Genomic DNA, 24,423 nt, shown 5'->3' on the forward strand with positions numbered 1-24,423 from the left:
CATCTTCAGGAGGCAAACCACAAGCAATTTATTATCACATTAGCTTCTAAGTTCCCCAACCCTTTTTATCTATGATTTTCCAAAGAGGCTTTCATCATACTACTTCAGCAGCTCCTAAGTAAATTCCTAATTCCACTGAAATGGGTGGCGAAACTCCATCTCCTCTGTCACTTTTATTCTGCTCTTCTTTTTCATTCTGGTCTTCTCAAATTTTAAGTTAGAGAAAAAAATTGAAAACAATGTTAAACTCACTGTTTCCAGCTGCACATTTACTGCAATTTCTATACCTGTTTCAGAAGGCAAACACCTTCACGTTCAGCCTACCACATCCTCTTTGATATGACACTCCTGATTCGAGTGAAGATGCAATACGGACGCATCAGCATGTGCCCACACTCAGAGTATGCCCAGCTTCTAGAGCAAAGGAATTTCTTCAGGAAGAAAACAAAATTACCTCCAAGAAAACACCATTGTAGCAGTTTCTGTTCTGCTTTGCTTTGCTCTAGAGTGTTAGAAAGCCTTAAGAAACAGCTGACTGAATCTCAGCTTGAAGATAAATTCATGAGCAATGGCTGACAATGGAGAGAACAAACCAAACAAAACTCAGTGACAATAGAGGTTTGGGTTTTTTTTTGAAAAAAATGCTTGCGATATTTCCAAAAGACTTTTATAGATGGATCTTTTCCTTAAGAAGGAAATGTTAAACACTAAAATATTTTTTTCCCTACATCTTCAGTCTGGACTTCCACTGTACTGCCTCTATGCTCCACCAGCTACAGAAAGCAGACGCAGTTAGCTCACTCAGTTACAGCTCCATGTCCCAGGGTCTTTCTTCCCTGTTACATTATATAGGCAGCCTACTCTCTGTGCTCTGTCAGGCCAGACACTGCTGCTTTCCAACTCACAGATCTCCTAAACATGAACTTCTTGCATCATGTTCAGGAAAAGAACCAGCAAGAGAAATACGAAATAAAAATTGCTAGTCATGCCATTCTCTGGATTTTGCAAAAGCTTCTGTGCACCGATCTCTAACTTAGGCTGCAAGATTTTTCTGGCAGAATTTGAAAAATCTGATAGGGATACTACATCAAGCACAAAGAGTCATGGGTTTGTGCTTGCAGCAGGCCCATGCTGTGTTTGCCAGATGACTGCACAGGCCGGCAACGCTCAGCAGTGCTGCCTCCTTTTCGTGGCAGGTTGCAGCTTCCCTCTTCTCTCTCAAACTCCTGTCAGGTGGGACACAGCTGGTCTTCCTGACAGCCAGCCATAGCTCCCTGCTCCTCCTCGTAGCCTGGCAGCAGACCTGCTTTAGCCACTGGGTGAGGGAGGTTTAAACAGTGTACCTATGATGTGGCTGGCAAAGATTTTGGTGGACACCTGCCTATGCAAAGTGTCTCTGCAGAAGCCAAGAGTCAATGACATGGATGCCCTCCAAGGTCAGGCAGCAATCCAATGAATAGGGAGAACTATAGGAATAAATTCTTGGCCTCCAGCTCCCACTCTATGCAGCTCCAGCTTTATACTGCTTCCCTAGTAACAACCTCAGCAGCACAGAGCATACACACACCAGGCAGATAGAGCAGTTAAAGACTCTGATTGATTTAACAGAAGGTTTAGCTTCTGCTAAATCAAATTACAGCACCTCTTGCTAGATGCCCATGTGCAATATTGAGTTTTGGATTACCCTGTTTATGGGTCAGCTGTTGATGGTCAGATTTTAAACCAAAACTGTAAGCAGTCATAATTTTTGCTATGTATTCCTATCTCAAATTCAGTAAAGTGTCCTCTGCTTCATTTATGTCTATGTCTGAAAGGAGTATACCTATATTTACTCCATGCCATTACAGCAGCAAAGTGTGGAATGGCAATAGAGTCTCATGAACAAAAGGAGGTTGTGTAAATCTCAGGATTATAATTATTTTCAGTTCTCCTTCATGTAGGTCTAAAGGCCAGCCACACACTCCCAAGAAATAAAGCATGCCAGGAACATGGTGGCTGCATGGGGCTGGAATCTGCACTGATACCCTGGGCATGGCTGAACGTGGCCAATTCAGTTTTTTATCAGTCTGACCCTACACTACAGCCTTCAGAGCTGTCAGGAGGGGAAACAAACCTGATACAGCTCTATATATATCTGTATGTTTGTGTGTATATATAGAGCCTCACACATATGTGTTCACATATATGCGTTTTCATGAGGCATGTATGCTAATTTTCACTCCATCTAAGATAATGATTGTATGAAACTAGAACCTTTAAAGTAACAATTATCATACAAAACCTTATCTATTATTCCTATATTATAATGGATTGTTGATTCACAACTATTCAGCCATGTCAGAAGTGGCAACACACCCATGAGGTGGAAGTACATTTCCTCTTGCCAAATGACTTGAGATCATTTGAGAGAGCAAGAGATCCTTTGTATATATATACATATAGATATATATATATATATATTAAATATTGCCTTTATAAAGCCATCCCTGCCAACACTTAGCACACACATGTCATGCAGAACGCTTCTATTCTGAGCCAAGCAAGAAATGCTAATCTCACATTTGCTGCTGTGGGAGAATGGATGACAAATGCTAACCACTAATAAATAGGTGGTGAAACTGGATGCATTAGTATCTAATTGAACCCTAAGCCTACTAGTTCAACATATTCCAAGTAAATATGAAGCTTTTGTCTTTTAAAACTCATTAATTGTTTGGTAGATGATACTGAGTAATAAAATTACAATTTAAAATGATTTTATTTTGATGACATTTTGAAATTAAATATGGTGGCAAAATTTTGGTTTTGATGTCAAAAAACCATAAAAAATGAAACCACGAATTTAGTAAGCCTAATAATTAGAGTGTTATTAAATAACCTAAGATATTAAGCTATTTTATTTCTGAAATAGAAGTAATTTTATTGTCAGCATCTACCTACTAAATGTACAAAACTTCGGCTGTTTACTCCACAAAATAGTGTTGCTATTAATACACATGCAAAACAAATTCATTTTTTGGTAAAAAAAATTGCAGATTATCCTCTATCCTCATTCCCTTAAATGAATACATATTTATGCAAAAAACCCCACCAAACTTACTCCTGAGATTTGTGATGGATTTGAATAGAAAACTCATCAGTTTTTGTCATCTTTCATGGTATTTTTATTGTATTGCTGCCAGATTTGCTAAGCGGCCGTCTTTACTTCCTACCCCAACCCTGACCAGCACAGTGTGACTCTGAGCTTAAAAGCAGCGGCATATTGGATACCCATTTATATTCTATTTATTGCTCCACAAAGATTTATGATTTTTCCTCCAAGGCAGCCTGACCATTTTGGAGACAAAAGAGAAGCCCATTTGCCTAGGCTCTCCCGAATCACCTGATGTAAAATCCAGCTCCTCAGTGCAGAGGAGCCTTTGTCTCATCTCACAAATTAGAAATCCTTTGGAGAATTTTCCTAAGCAGAAAAACTCAGGAGTTGGGGTTTTTCTGTCTTATTAGTATTTCCTGAATGTGTCTCCAAAGGCAAATGCAAAAGATGAGCACAAAACACCACAAAACAAAACAACCTCCAAAACCAAAACACAAAGCAAAGCAAAGCAAGCCAAAATGCTGAGACAATGGAGTAGGGGCAGATACCCCCAGATACTGAGAACAGCTGTGTCACCGTAGTGGCACTCAGAGGTGGTGGTTCTGACCCACACTGGCACTGGTGCCAGCAGGTCCAGAGCACCCTTAGGACTTTCACACTGGTTTCTCTCTGCCCTCCTCTCCCTCTTTTCATGGGGAAGCTGTTATGAAGGCAGCAACCTTTGTGTGAACCCTGGTGTTACAGCCAAGCTCACTGGCTGCTGCACTGACCCAGAAGGGTACGAGCATTCCTCAATCCACAGTGCAAACATCCTGAGAGTTTTAATTGTCTCATCAAATATTTTGCTGGAAGTGACAGCTAAACAAAGGTGTCAATATCATAGTTCGACTAATGCTACCAGAAATGTAACACTGTGCAGTTTTCTCAGTGGATTATGTTTACTTAAATCAACCAAAGCAGGCATTTTATGAACAAACTGTTTATCCTAAAAAAATGTTTCTCAATAAAGCAATGATCTTTTAAGTGGCATTAAAAAGTTTATATTAGTGAATTTTTACACTAATGACAATAATAAAATGATTTTAAATGTTTCTTTTATTTTCCTACTGCTATATTGACTCAATATTTTCCATGAATGAAGGACATACATGAAAATCTTGTTTTATGATGAAGGAATTTATAAATGATTGGCAAATTATTTTTAGTAATTTAACTTTAACTTCCTAAGCTGGAAGTTCAACCTTTTTTTAATCCACTGAATGAACATATAATTAAAAAAATCTCTAATTAAATAGGCTTGAATTTATACGCTCACTTGAAAAGACTTATTACAGTTTACATGTAAACAATGAAGTGCTATCTAAAGAAGGTTGCACTGTTTATACTCTAAATAGTATAAAGAAACACACATGTACTAATGACTTCACCTCAGGCCAAAGCCCTACAGAAAAGTGCTGTGCAAAGGGTAACAGAAGATCTGTCCCTTCTCTGGAGAATACCATAAAATCTGACATGCAAGGCAAGAAGGAGCCAGCTACCAAAATTCAGGAGTAAGCATGACAATGGGATACATCACACGATGGTTATGCCACTTTGGATTGAGATGCTTTGGGTAGTTTTGGGGAGGCAAAGTTTCTGTTTGGTTTGTGTGCTCTCCATAGAAGACTCTTGCAGGATGTGAAGGAAAAAACAAAAAAGGAAAATCCTGGATTCACAGAGTGAAATGGTGATTTCTTATTTGGTGGAGTAAGAAGCAGGACAAGAATCACAGAAGCATTTTCCTAAATCAGATTGATAGTTTATGCAGAAAGGCAGGGCTGCTGGTCTACTTATTGACTTCTCTGGCATTGCTGCAGCAGATAATTTAATCCAGAGCATCTAACATGCTTTCAACCTGAAAATTCCTTCCACCAGGAAAGAATACACACAAGTAATTGCACAAAGGAACTTTCTATACTGCTACTCCTCTTAGCGACTGGAAAGGCTTTCTCTTATGCTTTTCTGAATCATGTTTCCTGTTGAAAAAAGCATTGGAATAGATAATGTTACCAAAAGGACTACTCCTGCCATTATCATATACAACGCTATTTCACTGAGCAACAGAAAAGGAACAAAGAGAAAGAATTTTTTTTCCCCCTGATCTTAAATACAGCTTTTAAAATGTAATCATTTGCAGCGGGAAAACATTTCTCTTCAAAGATGAAAGGCATTTCTGAAGGAGAAAGGAGCAAACTGTTCCCGTCAGTCCGCCAAAGGGATATATGAAACTGAGAGTCTGCAAAGTGCTGGGACGAGCCGGGAACCTACCCGCAAGGCTTCAGGGGCACAAAACCCAGATTTCGTGAAGCAAAACCAGTCAATGGTTGTTAAAACGCCATGTGGACTAATTAGTTTCACTTCTCCAATTTAGAAAGTCACAGTGGAAAGAGATAGAAGTATCACAGAGAGTTCTGTGGTGAAAAAGCAGCTGTGTAAAAGCAATTTATCTGTGAAAGGAAGCAAGAACAAAAATGCCCATTTTCCTGCTCTTTTTCCTATTTTTCAAATAGCCAAGGTTATGCCTCATTCTTCCAAGAAAAGAGTGTGTATCTGCAGATAACCTAGGGTAGTTTTTTTAGCAAGACTACAAATAAAGCCTATTATTTGTGAATGGGAAGTGTTGCTTTTTATACAGCTTAATTCACATTGAAAAAAAAAGCTAATTTTTCCCTTCTTCTCAGTGGGAAGCAAAAAATAATAGACAGTCAAATAGTATCCTCTGCTCAGTTATCTGAGATCATGAATACATGCCAAGCCACAGGTTGTTGTCTGAACAAAGAATCCAAATTATGGACACTCAAGAAAGCGGAAATTCCTGTCTACCTACTCCAGTCCTACATGTCTTTTTAAGGTGTGACATATACGTACTTCATACAGTCAAACAGCATACTGCCTTTGATCACTAAGAATCACCATATTTTGCTTACATTCATAACATCCTATGTGGTATTTTGGGTTGCCAAGGAAAACAGAGCTGTTAGTTCTTGGCACAAAAGCCAGGGCCCATTTTCTGGCCCCTTTTTGAAATGCATCAGACATACATAGTTTAATGTGTCTTTTGGAGAACAGCAGGGCAAATCATTATCAATAGTCTTACCTGGCTTTCTACTAGATATAGTCAACATAGATTTTATAAGGCAAAAATATCCATCCTAAATGTCAGGGTATGCTGTCCCATGCTGAAGAAAAGACAATTTTCCAGACTCTTGAAACCAGCTCTCACCGAAAGAAGGTCATTACCTTTTTTGCGCCTTGTTCTTCTTCGACACCATCTCCTATAACAACATACACTACTTTTCTTCCAAATCTTTGAATTATTCGCTCAAAACAGCTTTCCTTCCCTGAAAGAAAAAGATCAGACTATTCAAGATAGGTGGTGATGGGATGTCATCAAATAAATAACATTTTGGCCTGGATCTCCTCAGCCCTTGGAATTCTTAAATAGAGCTACAAGATGAGAAGAGTTTGTCCCTCAGGATGGTGTATCAAGGCTGATTGCAGCAGAGACAGCATACTACAGGTCCACAATATGACCTTTCTTGTCTCATTCCCTAATATGACACAGGTTTTGTGGGGAATTTCATCACCAGGAAAATTATCTACCATTTGTTTATGACCAGTAGCTTGATTTGAGTAAATTGATTGAAGCTGAGTTGAAATTCTAGCTTTTTCTCCAAAATCTGTGACATGATTAATCATGGCTCCTAAAACAGTAGTAACTTGACTTAGAAGGTCACCCAAAAGATTAAGATTTAAATGCCTGTAAACCAATACATGGGCCATGTCCTTGATCCTGCACTGGGATCCATTTATATGGGTCATTCCTTCCCTGCACACACCTAGGGAAATTATCTCAGTGCTCCAGCCCTATGCACAAGTGCGATAGAAACACAGAAATGTTAAGGGCTGTAAGGGACCTTAAACTCATTTAGTCCCAACTCACCCTGGTATGTGCAGGGACAGTCCCACTATAATAGGTTATTTAAGGTTATCCAAGGTTATCCAGGTCATCCAGGCCTTATCTAGCCTGGTCTTGAACACTGCCAGGGTTGTGGCATCCACAACCTCCCTGGGCGACCTATTTCAGAGTCTCACCATCCTTACCATAAAGAATTTCTTCCTAATAGCTAACCTAAATTTCTTCTCTTTCCATTTGTACTCATACTGGGAAGCTTCAGGTACAGTACTGAGAAGACAAAAGAAAGCAAAAGCCTAAAGTTGAGCTTTCTCAAATGTCCCCATTATGAAAGGTCACTTTAGCGTGGCCATGAGACATGCTAACCTGAGTGTCTATGGCAAAGGATGGGAAAAATTGTGGTTTATAAAATAGTTATTTCAGCTAAAGATAAATAAAAGCATGAGAAAAACTAGGGTGGAAATTAAATGAAGTTTTCTAGCCATTACAGAAGCCAAACTACTTAATGATAACATTTAAAAGTAGCACCAGCCATAAGAAACCTCCAACAGTAAGTTGTAACAGTGTTTGAATATTATGAACCATGTTATGTTACAAAAATCTCATGGTTTCCTGAGACAGTCAGTGACAGAGCACATTTTTCCAAAATCACCCTTCTATCCCATGTATGTGAAGTCACAAGTGAAGATTCATTAAAATATGTTTTTTTTAAATGTGTATTTAAAGCATTATATTTCAAAGCTATAATTTACTATAAAGTTTTGATAGAGGGCACTATAACTTTTATATTCAGGAAAAAATTTAAATATTTTATGGAAATGCTTTCAAATTTCTCTGTAAAACTATGAACCAATTTTTGTTTTGTCTTGTTTAAAAAAAAATCAAAAATATCCCACCATTTGAGCTTGTTGTATTATAGATACTTAAGAACACATGAAAAACGTGTTCTTGTAGCCCACAATCATGAGGGAATCTGAGACAGAACAGATATGTCATAATCACATTAAAAACTACAAACACCATTGCCATCTGGTCTGGGGTACTTCTACATACTCAGAATAACATCTTTTATACTGAACCAGAAAACAGAAATAAACATTTGCCTGGCTGAAGCTTATTACAGTCAGTATGAAAAAACTTAAAATAATTACATTTTGCAGCAAAACATTCTTGCTTCTGCTAAATTGTTTACCAAAGTTTTCTCCAGAGCCCATGAAAACAAATAAGCCAGGGCTTACCTTTACAGAATTTCTCCTACTGCTGCTCCAGGGAGACTTCAGTGTTCTGTACTTACTGCCTATTAAAAACCCTTCTCAACTGCTACACAGCCCCACAGCTTTTTAGGAAAAAAAAAAAAAAAGCAATTTTTTTCCTAACAGAGACTGTACCACTGTTAAAAGAGCTATAAAAAGCTTTCTGTGCTGGATCATCACATATTCGAAAAGCACTTTTAGGATGCTTTAGCAATGTTTCGTGAGGATCAAGTTTTACTAAATCTGTACTTGCTACAGTGAAAGCAAGTTAGAATTAAATATAGACTACAATACCTTTTCTTTTTAGAAATACAGCTTTAAATGTATCACAACATGATGAAAATAGCTCACCTATTTTAGTTGCACTGTAAATATTCTCTATGGGAAATACAACCCCTAGTCCATACAACAAGACTTTTGCCAGAGCTGGAATTAGCTGAGTAGTTGTTACAAGAATGTTCACACAGTTTGTCCTAGGGAAGAGAAAATGCAAATATCCTTTTTTAACAAAACAGGAAAAAAAATAAAAGGAAAATCTTACCCCTCCCATAAGAACCCCTCAACATTATTACTACCACTTAAACTTTTTTTTTTTTACCACTGTATCGAGGAACAAGGTACAGCATGGTCAGATCAGAGTAAGAAATGAGGATAAGGTCACACCAGACAGCCTCTTCCAGATCATCATCAGACACACTAGAGCTTCCTTCCTACTCTTAATACTCACCTCGAATGTATGAGGGTGAGTGCTTTCAGTGCAAGTGTTAACCAAGAATCTGTCAAAGCTTCAATTTCTGCTCTCAGTTGTAACCAAGCCTCTCTTTTTGCTGGACCAAGAAGACCTGTGGAGTAGACAAGGGCATGTCTGCACTGGTACTAAGTAGTGCTCTGTCATTTTCCTTTTCTTTCACCAGCTCAGACAATTTTCTGCACACTGCAAACCAAGCAGCTCACTAAACACTCCTGGAAAGGAGTAGAAACCAGTTCTTCCTATTTACGACCTCGAATCCGTGTTTGTTAGACACTCCAGAGTCACTTGCCTCCAACGTTGTTTTTGTAGGTGTTGTATATTTCTTTTACTCGTCTGTAGCGGAAGGCCAGTTTCCGCATCCAGTCCACTCCTCCACGCACGCCAGTCGCCAGGCACAGATTGGCACTGGTGGCAGCCGCGGGAAAGCCGTCGGTTCCGAAGTTATATGTGCTAGGCAGAGATAAAAAGCCCAACAGATTAATAAAAGGCAACAGGCTACATTGAACCATCAGCTACCCACTTGGCTGGGTTGCAAAGAGAGCAGGTTAATGCGAGCATTCCAGCAGCCCATCCCTTGCCCAGGAAGGAATTTGCAAAGCAACTTTTTATTTTAATGAGTTCTCTTGTACCTTAAATCTTGACCGTTGTCATCCGAAGACACGTCGTCAATGTGAACCTGGTCGCATTCCTAAGGTGACAGAAAGATTTGATAATTTTCTTGATTTTGCAATTCTTGAAAACAAAGCTATAAAAAAAAAAATCTATGACCAATCTAGTCATCAGGGATATTTTTAATTGTGGAAATCAGTAGATGGCAGTCTTGTTAAAACAACTATTTTACCTATTCCTTGTGCTCATTTCTTAGAATAAATACACACCGTCATTAGCTACTACTGTTAAATGGCTTTCCAAAAACACATTTTTGTGTTTAGAAAGGAAAGTGGTTAAAAACAATTAGCATATGTGTTCCATAAATGTTCTTGTAGCCTTTCAGGTACCTTAAAACATCATGCTGCTCAAAGCTGATTCAGTCAGTGCATAAGTGTAACTGAAACCAGACATTTTGGTAAATGTAACATATTAGAAAAATTAAACCTGATGCTAACCGCCAATGAAATTATGACCTCTGATTGCTGTTGAGCCACACACCAACACAGCCTGAGGCCAGTGTTTCAGAGGAGTGCAGATGAAAAATCTGTTCCTAGTTTGCCATTCATTTGAGAGTTGTGAGTTTCCTTCTCTCTCTTTGGTCTTAGTGCATGAAAGCAGCATGCAAAGATGAAGAAAATCTGAACAGAAATACCCAAATCAAGCCATCTTTCTTCAGCTGCTTGTCTGCAAACTAATGCAGTATATTAAAAATTAGCTTTGTCCATCACTAAATTAAAAATCGCAATGTATATTGCTTATCCACAAAAAAAAAATCTATTAAAACATTACTATTAACATTTTAACTGTTGGCAGGAAAACAAATAAACCTCTGACACTCTAGGTCAGTATCAATTCAGTGCTTGTAACAATAATGGATTTCAATTATTTTAATAATTTCCTCTTCTCTCTCCTAATGTGAAGTCCTACAACAAATATGATCTATTTTAAAGATGAAAATGCTGCAATCCTTTATTTTTGTGTTGCTTTCCTCTGAACAAATTTTTCTCTCTCCATGGATTTGTGAGGAAGGGAGGGAAGACAGAAGTGGAAAGAAACTCAAACCAGCTGTTCCCAAACAGAATTAAAATCATGACCCTCAACCCTTTTTCTAAAACATCTATTTTCCAGCCAACCCTCTCCCAGCAAGCAGCAAGCTCCAAGGAGGAAAAGACTTTGACCCTGTAACCTTCTCCTCCTCTCCTGAGGTCAACAACCTCAGATAAGAAAAAAGCTGAAGAAGCCTATGTGGCCTCACATGGTGGCTGTGGATTCTAGATTTTTAAAAACATTGGTTTATAAAAAATGCCTCAGAAACTTGAAATGTTTTGAAGAATGAGGTGCGGTCTTTTGCACTTGTACAACATATTCTTACTGTAATGCTTATTCTTCTGTATCTTAGGTACCTATCTTCTGCATAGGTAGCTTGTGCTAAAGAGAGAGGCAGGAGTGACAACCAGCACAGGAGAGACAATATTACATTTGCTCATATTTAACCAGCATACAGTGAATTTTCTCCTTAGGCAGACAAAACGCATTAGATGTACAGACACAGCTGAAACTGCAAGTGCAAGCAGATGCTGCCGGGCTTTGAAAATCAACTATGCTGAAAAAAGAGCCAGAAGCTTCTTCAGCAAGTTATCAAATTCACATAATTTTTTACTGTTTTTCTGTTTAAAACCTAGAGCAAATGCCCATCCAAATGCATACCACATTAACAATTCAAATATGAGCTGAGTGTAAGCTAAAGAAGCAACACCCTCCTGAATTCATTAGTTTCCCACTTTAGTAACTCTTCCACTTCTCAGTGATTTCTCCTTCTCCAGCTTGGAAACTGTGAATGACTGCAACAAGCTGCTGGAGAAGAGGACTCAAAATAGAAATCTGTGAAAAAGAATCTTTTTTTTTTTTTTTTTTTTTTTGTAACCACAAAACTAAAGGCAGGAGTAGAAGCTCATCTTCTCAAAGGAGCAGATGGAGGAAGGAATAACTAAAAAAATTTCCAAATTCAACCCTCTCAGGGAAAAGATAGAGGCAGGAAGAATGAGACCACTTCATCTTAGATACAACAGTTAGAAAGAACCTGGGGACTTGGAGTTTTAATTCACAGCGCAAGATCTTGGGATCATGACATTCTCCCCTTCTGTCTAACCACCTGCTTGATAGGTGGAAAGTGAGAACTGCAGTGACACATTAGAAATAGAAATTGTGGCATCAAAAGAAAGAATTATTTTGCAGAGAAAAGCCCAGAAAATAAATCCTAGACTAAAAACCGGTAGGGCAAAGGTACAGAAACAGTGTCAAGAAAGCAAGAAAAAGGAAGAAAATGCCACAAGCACCACAAATTCCGGACAAAATACTGACTATAATAAGAAAGAGATAGTGTCCTCTTTTGTCAGGAATAAAAAAAGTAAAAAAGGCAGGAAGGGAACAAAGCACAAGAGATACATGTTATAATTTGGAAAGGATTAAAGCCCAATGTGATTGACACTATGTTACAGCTAAAGGGAGGTCACAAACAGTGCACGACTGTTTTGTTCCTTTTGAGTGGCAGGGCACGGCTTTGAGGCTAAATGTGAGCTTTGAGTGCCAGGTATTTTTTCACGCCGTCTAGCTGACTTGGATTTTGGGTTAATGAGTGATGGCTGCATTTTTCCACCCCTGAACATGGTAAGGAAAAACATTCATTTAGCAATTGCTCTTTTAGCAGGGAAGTTATTTAGGAGTAATTCTTCAAAGAAGCCAATTACCTGCCTATCATTAATTGATGTTGTCCATTCTTCCATCAGAATCACCTTGTATTTGTTTTCACTTGCTTGGTTTGTGTGGAATATTCTATTTGTGAGCTACCTGAGACACTGCTTAGTCCTCTGATTAGATATAAGCAAGCACACACACAGTCAATGACTTAAAATAGCAGTTAGCTCAATATGCACCATAATCAGGGACATGGCAAAAAACTGCTCAAAAAATAAAGTGTGCCCTTCAGACCAGAACATTTCCACAAAGGTGTGTATGTATATACACATAGACTCTAAAATGTTCAAGTATTTCTCAGAAAAGCTTCTGCAAGTGGAGCTGACTTATAGCTAAATGGCCATCCAGAAAAAAAACTCCAAAAAAACCCCCAAGTTTGTTCACAGGCTCACCATGTCAAACTTTCACAAATGTATTTGACATTTTTGTAAAATTTTCATAGGAAATACAGTACTAGAATTCTCCCTCTAATTCTCTGGCAAAGTGAGATCTGAAACCAATACTGAGAGTCCCTGTAGAAACACTGTTATTTATGCAGATGTATTTTATTATGACAGGATCAGTTTAGCAGTCAAGTCCAAAGCAGAAAATTAAAATTGTGGGATTCTCTTAAAATAGGCTGAATTGGCAAATAAGAAGCAAAATATCCTACAGCTTACATATAAGGCCTATGCAGCTAGCTGTGTTTTGCTCCTAAATGTGTTGACCTTGCAACTTCAGTGTTTCCAGTTTGAAATCTTCAGGAGGAGCTACAAGTGATAACATGTTTGTACTGAAGATTTGTATTTCAGCCAGACAGGCTGAGATGCAGCTCTGCACTTTTGGATCAATCCCTGGAAAGCATAATGCACTTGGTATTATTTAGAAATAATATTTTGAGGGAAAATGGGATTGTCAGCATGTGTAACCTGGCAAATCTACTAATAGTAGCTTAAGAAGTTCCTGCCCATACTGTCCTTTTTTGCGCTTTCACACAGCTGGCTTGCATGGATCCATGTGTTTGCGTCCCTCAGACCTTTCTGTGCCACAGCTGGTAGCTTAGATTGAATCTCCTGCAGCAGCTCAATTAAACCAACAGATGTTGCATGGAATAGCTGAGATTTGTTTCTCCATTCCCTTCTATCAGCTCTGCTTTGGGGCTCGAAGCAGCAGCAGACATGTGCTTGCAGGAGCAACTTAAAGCTGCTGCAACCATTTGCTAAGTGAGTGTCTCCAGTGAAATGCAGCAAGCCAAAGACAAACAGCAATCAAAAATGAATGACTAGGTGAGTCTAGCCTAAGATTTGTACATGAAAAGCTTATGTCTTCTCCCTCCTCCATTCCCAAAGCATTTGTTAACTTCTTCCTGCTGAGTTTTCCTCCTTCTCTTTTCTGTTTTTGTATGACAAGCCAAAAACTCCCAGAGATGCTCCACAGTCATCATTCACGGCTCTTAAACTGCCTGGACCTACGTAGTCCTCTGGAATCATTCCTTTAAACTAACTTAGGATCTTTATAAAGATTCATATGCAAAGCATTAACTTATGGCAGAAATGTTCTGCAAATATTTATATTACTTTGCTCCTTCACTACCACCCGTCAAGTTGTCTACTTCTGCCATAATTACGTAAAATATGCTTCACTACTCAGCTTACTGTAGGAAAATTAATAACAATAATAATAAAAAAAGAGATTAAGGCTGTTATAATAGTTCTCTTATCCGTGCCAATACTACATGCCAAGTGGAGTGACGCAACAGCTAGCATGCTGATCCTCTACATTTCTGTGTTACAAAACTAACAAAAATAAATCTAATAATTCTGCTCTCTTTGAATAAACACTGACATAAGGTAACTGTGGAACAGTCTGCACATTATAGAGAGGAGCAATGTGAATAATATTAACATAACCTCAGAGGATGCTGAAGTATTACAGTTTCAAATCTGCTGATTGTAGCTAAAATACATTTCCACATTTGGTTAATCTGCTTAATTTACTGTGAGAAAACTAACACCACACTGCCAACTAATTGTTCCAATACCTTAGTCTGCAAAGTCAAATGAGAGAGGGAAAAAAAACCCCAACCAACAACTACCCTTCAGAATGAGCTATTTTCATTTTGCCTTTACATCAGCAGGCCCATTGAGACATCCTGGAAGCTGGCCAACTCACAGGAAATGATTGCTGGGATTCTCTGTTCCTCTCATATCTGTCATTACGCAATTATATCCACTGCTTCATTTTCCCTACTGAACAGTAGAGAAATTTGGTCATGTACATGTGAGAACAGATCTAGCAAAACAAGTTAAAGATGCAATCCTTTATAAATGTGAAGTATCTGTAAAAAAAAAAATAAATTAAAAAAAATTCCCAAGTGTACACTGCTGTGATTTTAATACAGCTTTTTATGACAGCAGTACCTCTGTTTATGTCTTTTCCAGGAATAAGATATATATACCTTTTCAATTGTATATACCCTTTAAGACCATTATCTACTCCACAAATACTCATCACTCCCATTAGCCATCACAACGTGCTTCTTTCGGAATCACAGAGTTACAGATTGTCAGATTTTTTTTTTTTCCAGGCAACAATTACTTATTTCAAAGCTAAGTTGTGAACGCCCCACACCCCCATCTTTTTACTCGTAGCTGTGACCACATGCACCAACACTACTTGACAGCATTCGTTAAGCTTTAGGAGTCAACCTCTGGTTTTCACTTGACTAGAAGGATAAAATGTGGTATGCACAGGTTGGAAAATTGAACAACAGCACATTTACATCCTCTGTGTGTGTACACACACACATACATACACACACACAGACATATATATATATAGTATGAACTGTGCCTAGCGCTTCTCCACTGTACTTCTGTGCTTGCTAAATACAAAAAACCCTCTGCACTTCCTTTCAAGCCGAGGCAACAAAGGCTGAAGCGCTGAGCTTCCTAAGCCGTCATCGCGGAGCGCCTGCTAAGGCACAGCACAAACCCATGTGAAAGAGCAGCGGCTGTGGTTCGCAGCTTCTCAACGCTGGCACTCAATTGGCAGGACCTGTCATCTCTGTCTAGCCTGCACTTTGTGACCCTAACATTTTCTCTTCTTTCCCACCACAATTATTCAGTGCTGAAGAAAAAAGGTGCAGATTACCTGTGGGTCAGGCACAGGATATTAAGAACAAAGAGAGTTCTTGAAATCCACTTCATTCTGTCTGACAATTTGTGGATGAACAGTCAAGGAATTAAATTGGGCTGTGAAGGCTTTCAAAATGCTCCCATTTTAAACATAAGACTATAAAGAGAAGCTCATAATGTAAAAAAAGCCTACAAAAACCCTACCAAAACCCCCCAAATCCTATATTTTATTATTAAATAGAACATCAGAACAAAAAATTAATTTATTATCTATATAAACTGTTATAAACACTGAGAACTAAGAACTGAAATTATTTACAAGCTCTTTTTCACAGCCAATGACTTTAAAGCACTCCCCTGCACCGAACATGTAACCCTTTTATAGCACACAATGGATGCCCTTCTTTTCTAATAGAAAAGTGATTAAAATCCTATTTTGCTTGCTCACATCAACAAATGCATTTGGAACAAATATGATACTCCTAAAGTAAACAGTGTATATTCAAAAATACAGATCTTCTTCTGCAACTTGTGTTTATTGAAGTAGCTATGCTAAAATCAAGGTTTACATTTTCATTTCAACTACACCTTGTAACTGGAAGAATCAAATTTAAAATAAAACATGACCTAAAGAAGTATCTATATGGCAACTACAATGGATAGAGTGTCTCTCTAAAAATCAGTTCTTGCTCCAACTCTGACAAAGTAATTTGTTGTTTTTTTCTGTTATGTTATTCTATTTCTGTATATTTTGCAGGAAGGGAAGAGGGGGGATGTCAAAAAAAGAATTTTACCAATAGATAGAAATAGCTAAATAAAACTCAAATGAATCTGCTTGAAGGGTGTGTTTTATTCCTGGAGAGAAAGGTGTTAAGTTTAAAGTGTCAAATTAACTGTATTTTAAAAGGCCAGCACTTCACACGTAAGTACTTTCTTTATTACATGATTCCTGTTATCTGCTAATATATATTTTTGCAAAGAGAAAAAAAATCTATGATTAATGGGAGACTGTGAAAATAAAATACAAAGATATTTTAAGAAGAAAAAAAGCCATGAATCTCATCAGAATGTAACGAATTATTCCCAAACTTATTAATTTGAAAGCATACTTTTAGGAACATATACATTTTGTTGAAACTATACACTAAAGATTGTTAAAATATATTTATATTTTAAAGGGCCTAAAATTAAACTTATGAAAAGAATGATTTTTCCACAAAAGCCTTAAAATGTCTCATTTCTTTGGAAACGAGGGGTTCATGTGGAAATTTTCACAAGATGACCTAAGCTGTGTCTTTCAGTTCCACACAACCAATTTATTCAAACTTGCAGGGCCTTGATGCTGTTGGTAATCTTCTAAATGCATATGTTTAAAATGAAAGCTGCAACACTTTGAGAGAGTGAGTCTGCTAATGAGACAAAGGCAGGGTTTAAAATTCTCTCTGCTAACCTTGCCAGTATGGACAGCAAAAGCTTTTCTGTCTACTGATGACCTTTCCACAACACTTTGAATTTTCTCTTTCCTTTTCTTTCCCACTCCCAGTGTTGTGGGGCAGATGTTGGCTCTTGTGCTGCTGCTCAGTGGCAGAAGTGAGGAGCGAGCTGACCCATCACTGCCTTGCCCAACCAGAGAAGAGGACAACAATCCTTTGTAAGAGCTCTAGGAGTCCCAGCTAGAGAGACAAGAGTTTTTGTGCCACCTTACACCCTGTGGTGGTTTAACCCCAGCTGGCAACTAAGGGAGAAGCAACAGAAAGGTGAATGAAGTAATAAAGTGATGCTATGAGCATGGTAGGCTCCTGGGTACTTCAGCTCAGCTGTACATCTGCAAAGAAGAACCCATGTGATCCTCTTGAGAAAGGAAATCTTATAGGCTCTATTTTTAGTGGCACCTAGCATGAAGGTGCTTGTCATTTGCCATGTGAAAGACATTAAGTAGTTAATAAGTTGCATAAGCCTATAGGAATGGTCTTCTCAAGTGAGCAAAGGAGGTATTTGTTATTCTTTGTAGCTCTAACACTCAGGAACTGCAGCAGCACATTCCACAACAGCCAGGCATCTTGCATTTCAGATGGGTTGGGGCTTTTAGCTGTGTTTTGCACACACCAGCAAAGCCACAGTTCTGCCTGAATGAAGACTTTGTTTTGCATTTTTGTTAATTTACCTACAGCTACATGTGTGATGTAATTTAGTCCCACATTCATGAAATGGAACTTCATGAACTTTCTGCAAGTCACCCATGGTAGTAGTATCCCAGATGAGAAACAATTTCCAGTCATTCCCTCACACACATATTAGGGAAAACTCTGTGCTGTGATTTGTATTTCCTTTCTTCTCTCTACCCTTCCTTCCTGAACTGCAACTGAGCTGTTCTTGAATTGCTACTGTGGAAAATTAAATGCAAATAGATGGGCTTTGTGTCTCAGTCTGAGTGTGCAAAGGGAAGTGCTCTGATACCTGCTGGAAGGGAGTTCACAATTGTTGACGAGTTCCTTAGAAAGTGAACTTGTCTTTGCTAACTCTTCATAGAACTTATAGTACTTAAAAAATAAGGTTTATATCTCTAAAAATAAGTTTAATGTTGTCAAAAGGTTTTGGAATAATTACATTTGCCTTTCCCAGAACTCTCTGTTGATGAACTATCAGAAGTTGAATCACATGCTTCTCACAAGGCATCCCTAGCCTATCTGGTCAGGAGGTTCCCATTACAGACATCACAAACATTGGGAGGAGGTGAACTCTTATTTCAACCAAACGAGAAAAGCAATTTTTGAATAGATATTCCTCTGGAGGGACCTGATGACTCTGCTCTGGGTGATCAAAGATTTGTTCAGCTGCCATCCTTATGGTATTTGGGGGTGGGAGGAAAATAGTTCAGTCAGCTCTGTATGAAGCTTTCCTTTCCCTGAAACCATTCCTTGTATCTCACCAGGAATGCAGTTTATTCAACAATCTTTCCTGTAATTGCTTATTTTTTTGAGTCTGATGGTCCAGAAATCTATTTTCAGTATGTTCTACAGTCCTTTCTACGTTTGGTGCTTTTTTTTTTTAAAGAAGTGACTTCAGGTGTTTCTTATTCAACATCTAGTCAACCAATAAGAAATGAAGAGCCAAAGGTTCACTAAGACTTTCCAGAACCCATTCTTCAATCACAGCCAAATCAGACCGACTCTGCCAAAATCACATTCGTGATTTTTTTGCCTCAAGGAAAACGGATATTTCTCACAGCAGTAGAACTAGAGAAGTTCTAGAAGAACTAGAAGAACCTAGAGGTCTGAATATGAGCTTCTGTCCATTGTTTATTGCTAAATGAAGGTCATCTGGAAAAAACAATCATGAATGATTACATTCAACAGTCACCAAGAGCTGATTCCACTTTCAGCTCATCTTTAACTATTATACTCTTTTGAAAACTCTTCTCAAGCAAAAAGTTCTTCTTTCATAGATTGTTTTTAAAATATTTCTATTGAAGAAACATTTCATAGAATTTTAAAGAATGCACACACTATTTTTCTATTCTGAGAGAATGTGATATGTAACTTTCAAAGAAATTTATTTTCTTTGGCGTCATCTTGGTCAATATTTACTTTTAGGTCGGTAAATCTATTCCTTAATCTCAACAGTGGTTGACCTCCACCTATCAACAACACAGTTGCTTTAGACTGGATTTTTACTCTTTTACTGATATTGACACATCTAGATTGATTTTCTTCCTTGCTGGCACATCATTGGTGATCCCAGCACAACAAACCACATTCATGCCATAATGAAAAAAACTGAGGTTTTGCAATGCTCCTAGACAAATTTGCAAATTAAATACTTTAAATAGAACTGGGGTAATTGTCCATGAGGGAAACAAAGAGCAGGAAACACTCCAAGCAAAGCTGTCGTGTTTACTTCTTAAAAGAGTTGCTACCTATTTCATTTTAAAAATACCCCAACCAAACAATACAAATAATAACAACCCTTTTCATACTCCAACAACTTAACTTAGGAATGGTGGAACAACTAAAATCCACTAAGTTGCCGTATGGTTGTAAGAGAATCAATAAATTCTATGTAACTTTAATCCTCATTTTGAATGGAAGACAATACCAGCTCTGCTGGTAGTGCTGCAGATTTAATCAGTGGGTCAATCTTTTCAGCATTCTGAAAGCTTATCACAAACCAAATGTAAATGGGATAACTGTTAACACTAAGTTCATCAATATTTTAATGCATTCTCCATCACAATTTTCTTCCAATAGTATCATTTAAAAAACCATAAATACGCAAATAACAGACAAGTGATACAGGAAACAATAGGATTTATAAAAATTATAAATAAAATAAATAATTATAAAATTATATTAAATTCTGATAAAGTGATTTTTTTCCTTTCTCTTGCATTATTTCAATTCATATCTACCAATATTTTATGTTCTGCCATGGACTTTGGTATAACTTTAGTTATATACTATCAGTATTTTTACTGATTTCTGAAGCATTTTTTCACACCCCTGCACCTGAAAGCCTATAAGTCTCACTTGCTCTATGGTCAAGAAAAATGAGCTATTAAACAATACTCACAATCACAGGTAACTTGTTTTGGAACAGCAGTACTTAGAGAAGAAATACTCTGATTTACTGTTGTTCTGATTTCTTCTTTTTCGATGGGTTACCACATCACTTTGTAAACATAATTTGTCACCAACACCAGCCAGAGTTCTCTGTAGCTACTTTTTGCCTTTCTTTCAGATCTGTTATTCCTGCTGAGAGAATCTACTAAAGAAGAATTTTTCATACTGACACCAACTGTAGTCTTGCTGTGAATAACCACATTCCCATAAAAATCATTCCATTTATTGCAAAGTTGTTGGCAGACCATAGGAATAATAGTCAACTCAGGAAACCTTTTATCCTGAAATCACACAGCTTAACCCTTTGCATGACCACATGTAGTTCATACATAAAAGCTGTATTACCACACTGCTATTTGATTACATTGTAAAAGCTTTTCTGTTGTTAGCAAGGTTTTAAAATTATTTTTTCACAGTACTTCATTTAAGTAAAATTTAAATAATGATTTTTTAAAAAGACTGAATTTGAATTATTCAAGCAGTATTCAGGTTTTTTTTCTGAGTATACATTGCTGTAATAAAAATTAGATACTCTTTCCCAATTCATGAAATATTACATACCATTTGAGTGTGGTTTTGATTATAAAGTAAAAACTTGCATCCATACAAAACTTTTTTGGTTTTTTTTCTACACTCCTATGGTAAAGAATAATTTGTGAATTTGCAATATAATTAAAAATTAGAAATAAAACCTGTTTGCTTTATGATTTTTTTTTGTGGAAGATACTTCTGCTAGTCATTATATTTGCTGTGTTAAATACCAAACTAATGGAGATTAGATTCAGGAAAGAGATGTTAGTTCTATTAGTTAATCCTCTTGACAGCTGGGGAGTCAGAGGTTGTATTGCTTACATTCAAATTTCTGTCTGAATTTATTAAACTGACGGAACAAAAAAAAATGGGGTTTATGTTTTCAATGTCTATTTTTTTCTGCTTGTAAATCCTTGTTTGTAGGTAATCATGGCTTGATTTATGCTTTATTCATTTGACCAAGGCAATAATGGGAGTTTTGGACTTGTGAGCACACCTTTGAGAGAAATATATATATTTCTTTCCAATAAATGAATTTAAACATTGGTATTTTTAAACTTTTCAAAGTCAAAGGAAATTCCTAGAAACTGTCTCTCTCGTGTTCTAACTGCTGCTACAACTGAATCTTCCACTTGCCTAATAGTGCTAGGGAAGCAGTGGTTCCCCTGTGTACCCATACTTTACATTTACACTGTGAATTATACAAATATGCAGAAGAAAAAGATGAGATCTTTCAACTGATTGAAGGGATTTTCTACAGTTCAGAAAATACCATTTGCTTAGATAAAGCTGATCTTTCTTGTGACAGCATTTCAGCTGAGCCAGTACTCAGCAGTCTGCTCCTGCTGTCAGTGAACATGCGTGAGCTCTCATCTCCTGACTGCACTGTGCCACAGGTAACCTTCACATAATGCCTGCACTGCCTTCTTCTGACTGGACAAAGATCTTGGAAAACCCCAAAAAATAAAATCAGTGCTCCATTCCCTCAATACTTCATTGTTTCTTTTGTTGAACTTTTTGTCTACAATTTTTTTAAAGCCCTCGTTAAAGCCTCATGTTTTAACAGCACACTTTAAGGTAGTTTTAGTCCACTGTAGGATCACCCACCCTCTTGAACATACCTAAAGAAAATTTTTATAAATGCAATTAACAACAGTCAAATCTGACTTTAAACCACAGAAAAACAGAAGTGATACTGCAATGAGTAAAGGAAATAATGCTCTCCCCCTTTCTTTACAGTTTCATTAGACCATTGAACTGGATGAAATTCAGATAGAGGCCTTATTGTAACCACAGTGAAACAGTAGAAATCTCCTGAGACTGTGAAACTCAAACATTTTGGGAACCAACTTCAAGCACTCCTTTCGTGCTTTTAAAAGAAAATGAACGAAAGAAACTTCTGAATTTTTTTTTTCCCTGTGGAAACATTTTAATATAATTGCCACCAAAAAACCCAAACAAACAAACAAACAAGAAAAACAATCTAAAACCCCAGCACAGATATATTTAAAATTCATATGTATGCATATTTTCTTAACATTTAAACTTCAATCATAGCACTCACACATAACCAGCACAAATGGCTTTCATGATATGAAACAACTTGTAAACAACTTTGTAAATCCATGCCAAATTTAAATCTAGGCTGACAAGATTGATAGAAACCACCTACCATGCATATTGCTAAGATGCTTAAGCTGTGGTTTCAAATCTTTGTACTTATGTGAGGACTGGCTAATGTACTCTCACCCTGCAAAATAGCATGTGAAGATGACACTTAGTTTCACCTAGTTTTCCTAAAATAATTATATGATGTAATTTTCAGAGATTAATCCACTCAAGAAATCAACCTGAATAATTCAAATATGAGATTTTAAAATGGTTCCGACATCAATCAGGAAATATTTTTTCTAAAGGTTGAGTATTATTTGCCTTCTGGGTTTTTGTATTGGAAGAGTCCAATGAGAAAAAAATAGCTTGCCACAAAGTAGTGGAATCAGCACAAAAAAACTGCATTACGTGAATAGAAAGGGCAGGCTGGGAAAGATATTTGAGTGTAAATTAATGTTGATCTTAGCTGGAATAACTTGCACTCTTTAGTACTCACAGCTGCACCAGGGACTTCACTGGCTATATGAGATTTTACACATCTGTCAGCTTAATCAGAGACCAAAACACCAAATCTACTGTTCAGGAATGTTATTTTAATTTATAGAACTTGTTTGATTGCAAACTAATAATGGAATACTTAGTGTTATGAACAAGTCTTGACACACCTATAATAGTAGATAGGATTTTGTTCTGTGTTATCAAATTCATAATATTTAAATAAAATGTTGGGAAAAGGTTGTTCACATCAGTTCCATGAAATATTAAAAGCCAAAGTGAAGCCTCTCTACACAAGAATTAAAGGAAAACAATAAAATTATTAGTATTAAAAGGAAAACAATACCATTATTAGTACATTAACTGCTTTTACTGTTAGCATCAATTATTTATTAATTTATTTGACATTACTGCTCTATTGATTCAGATAATTCAATTAATAAAATGAACTTATTCAAATCTGAAGTGACAATTCTGGTACTAAGAGGCCTTCAGGATTAGTCACATTATTACCTAGTTTTAGATCTAATATGATGAACCACCAAGCAGTGTATCATATCTGTGCTTAGGGAACTATTTGCATTGTAGAAAAGCTCTGTGGCACATATCAGCAACTTTGCAACCTCACACAAATAAGAATTCATTAAGGGCCTTTTTATGTGTCAGCAATATAACATAAGACAGTGTCTTGAAATCTGCTCATGGTTGCAAAGTTCTCAATCTGTTACATTTCTTGCAGTCAGTTTTGCATCTCTTCTTTTCCATCAAGTCTTAGGCTTTTTACAACAACTCTATTGTTTCATTACTGGCTGTAAGAGAATTTTCAAAGCACTGTCTCATGTCCTTTATTCTGTAGCAATCTGCACGCTGCCTTTCAGAGCCTGCCTCTGCAGCCCAGCACTGAGCTTTCTGCTGCAATTGAAGGTGACATATGTGGGGTGGATCTGGGATTCCAGTAACAGACCCTGCCTATACACAGCTTTGAGACAGGTATTGCAATGGCTTCCAGGTGCCTTACCACTGTCCTTCAACACACTATCTCCTGACCGAGCTGATCCTAAATCTGATATTTGAGACTCTGCAAAACCTAGCTGTAATGGGGAGGTACAGTTGCTACCTGGAAAGCATGTCAGCATTTGGTATTTTTTTTCCTGGGAAAGGGACAAGAATGTTAGTTCTGTCAGTGGAAGGAATACCTTTGAATATCTAATTTGGGAAAATACATAGACAAAACATGTTTTGACATTTTGATAGAAATCACTTTTAGTATACCATCTTGGAGATGGGTCTCATACCACTAAAAGTTAGTGTGCTGCCCACCACAAACCTTTTTGCACTAGCATGCATTCCACTGACAAGTGGGATGCCATCCAGAGGGACACTGAAAGGCCTGAGGAGGGGGCTAATATGAACTTCATGAATTGCAATAAAGTGCAAAGTATTGCAGCTGGACCGGGACAATCACCCATATCAGTAGAGGCTGGGTGGTGAACTGAGAGAGAGTAGCCCTTTTAAGACATAGGGATTCCAGTGGATAAAAACCCCTGGACATAACCTGCACCCCAGAAAGCCAACAGTATACAGGGTTACACC

At 37.4% G+C, this 24,423-nt stretch overlaps 1 protein-coding gene across 12 annotated transcripts in view; it reads right to left on the reverse strand.

The window, feature by feature from the left end:
- EYA1 (EYA transcriptional coactivator and phosphatase 1) overlaps nucleotides 1–24,423 on the reverse strand; it is a 159,928-nt gene that overhangs the window by 3,983 nt on the left and 131,522 nt on the right. For all 12 annotated transcript variants that reach the window (XM_038128447.1, XM_038128446.1, XM_038128451.1 and 9 more), the window contains 5 exons: nucleotides 9,683–9,741; nucleotides 9,343–9,503; nucleotides 9,030–9,144; nucleotides 8,654–8,775; nucleotides 6,374–6,474 (listed from right to left, as the gene is read on the reverse strand). In XM_038128447.1, coding sequence (XP_037984375.1) covers nucleotides 6,374–6,474; nucleotides 8,654–8,775; nucleotides 9,030–9,144; nucleotides 9,343–9,503; nucleotides 9,683–9,741 — 558 coding nt within the window. The remainder of the gene's footprint in view (nucleotides 1–6,373; nucleotides 6,475–8,653; nucleotides 8,776–9,029; nucleotides 9,145–9,342; nucleotides 9,504–9,682; nucleotides 9,742–24,423) is intronic.

This window comes from Motacilla alba, chromosome 2 (assembly GCF_015832195.1).
Source record: "Motacilla alba alba isolate MOTALB_02 chromosome 2, Motacilla_alba_V1.0_pri, whole genome shotgun sequence".
NCBI classification, from domain to species: Eukaryota; Metazoa; Chordata; class Aves; order Passeriformes; family Motacillidae; genus Motacilla; species Motacilla alba.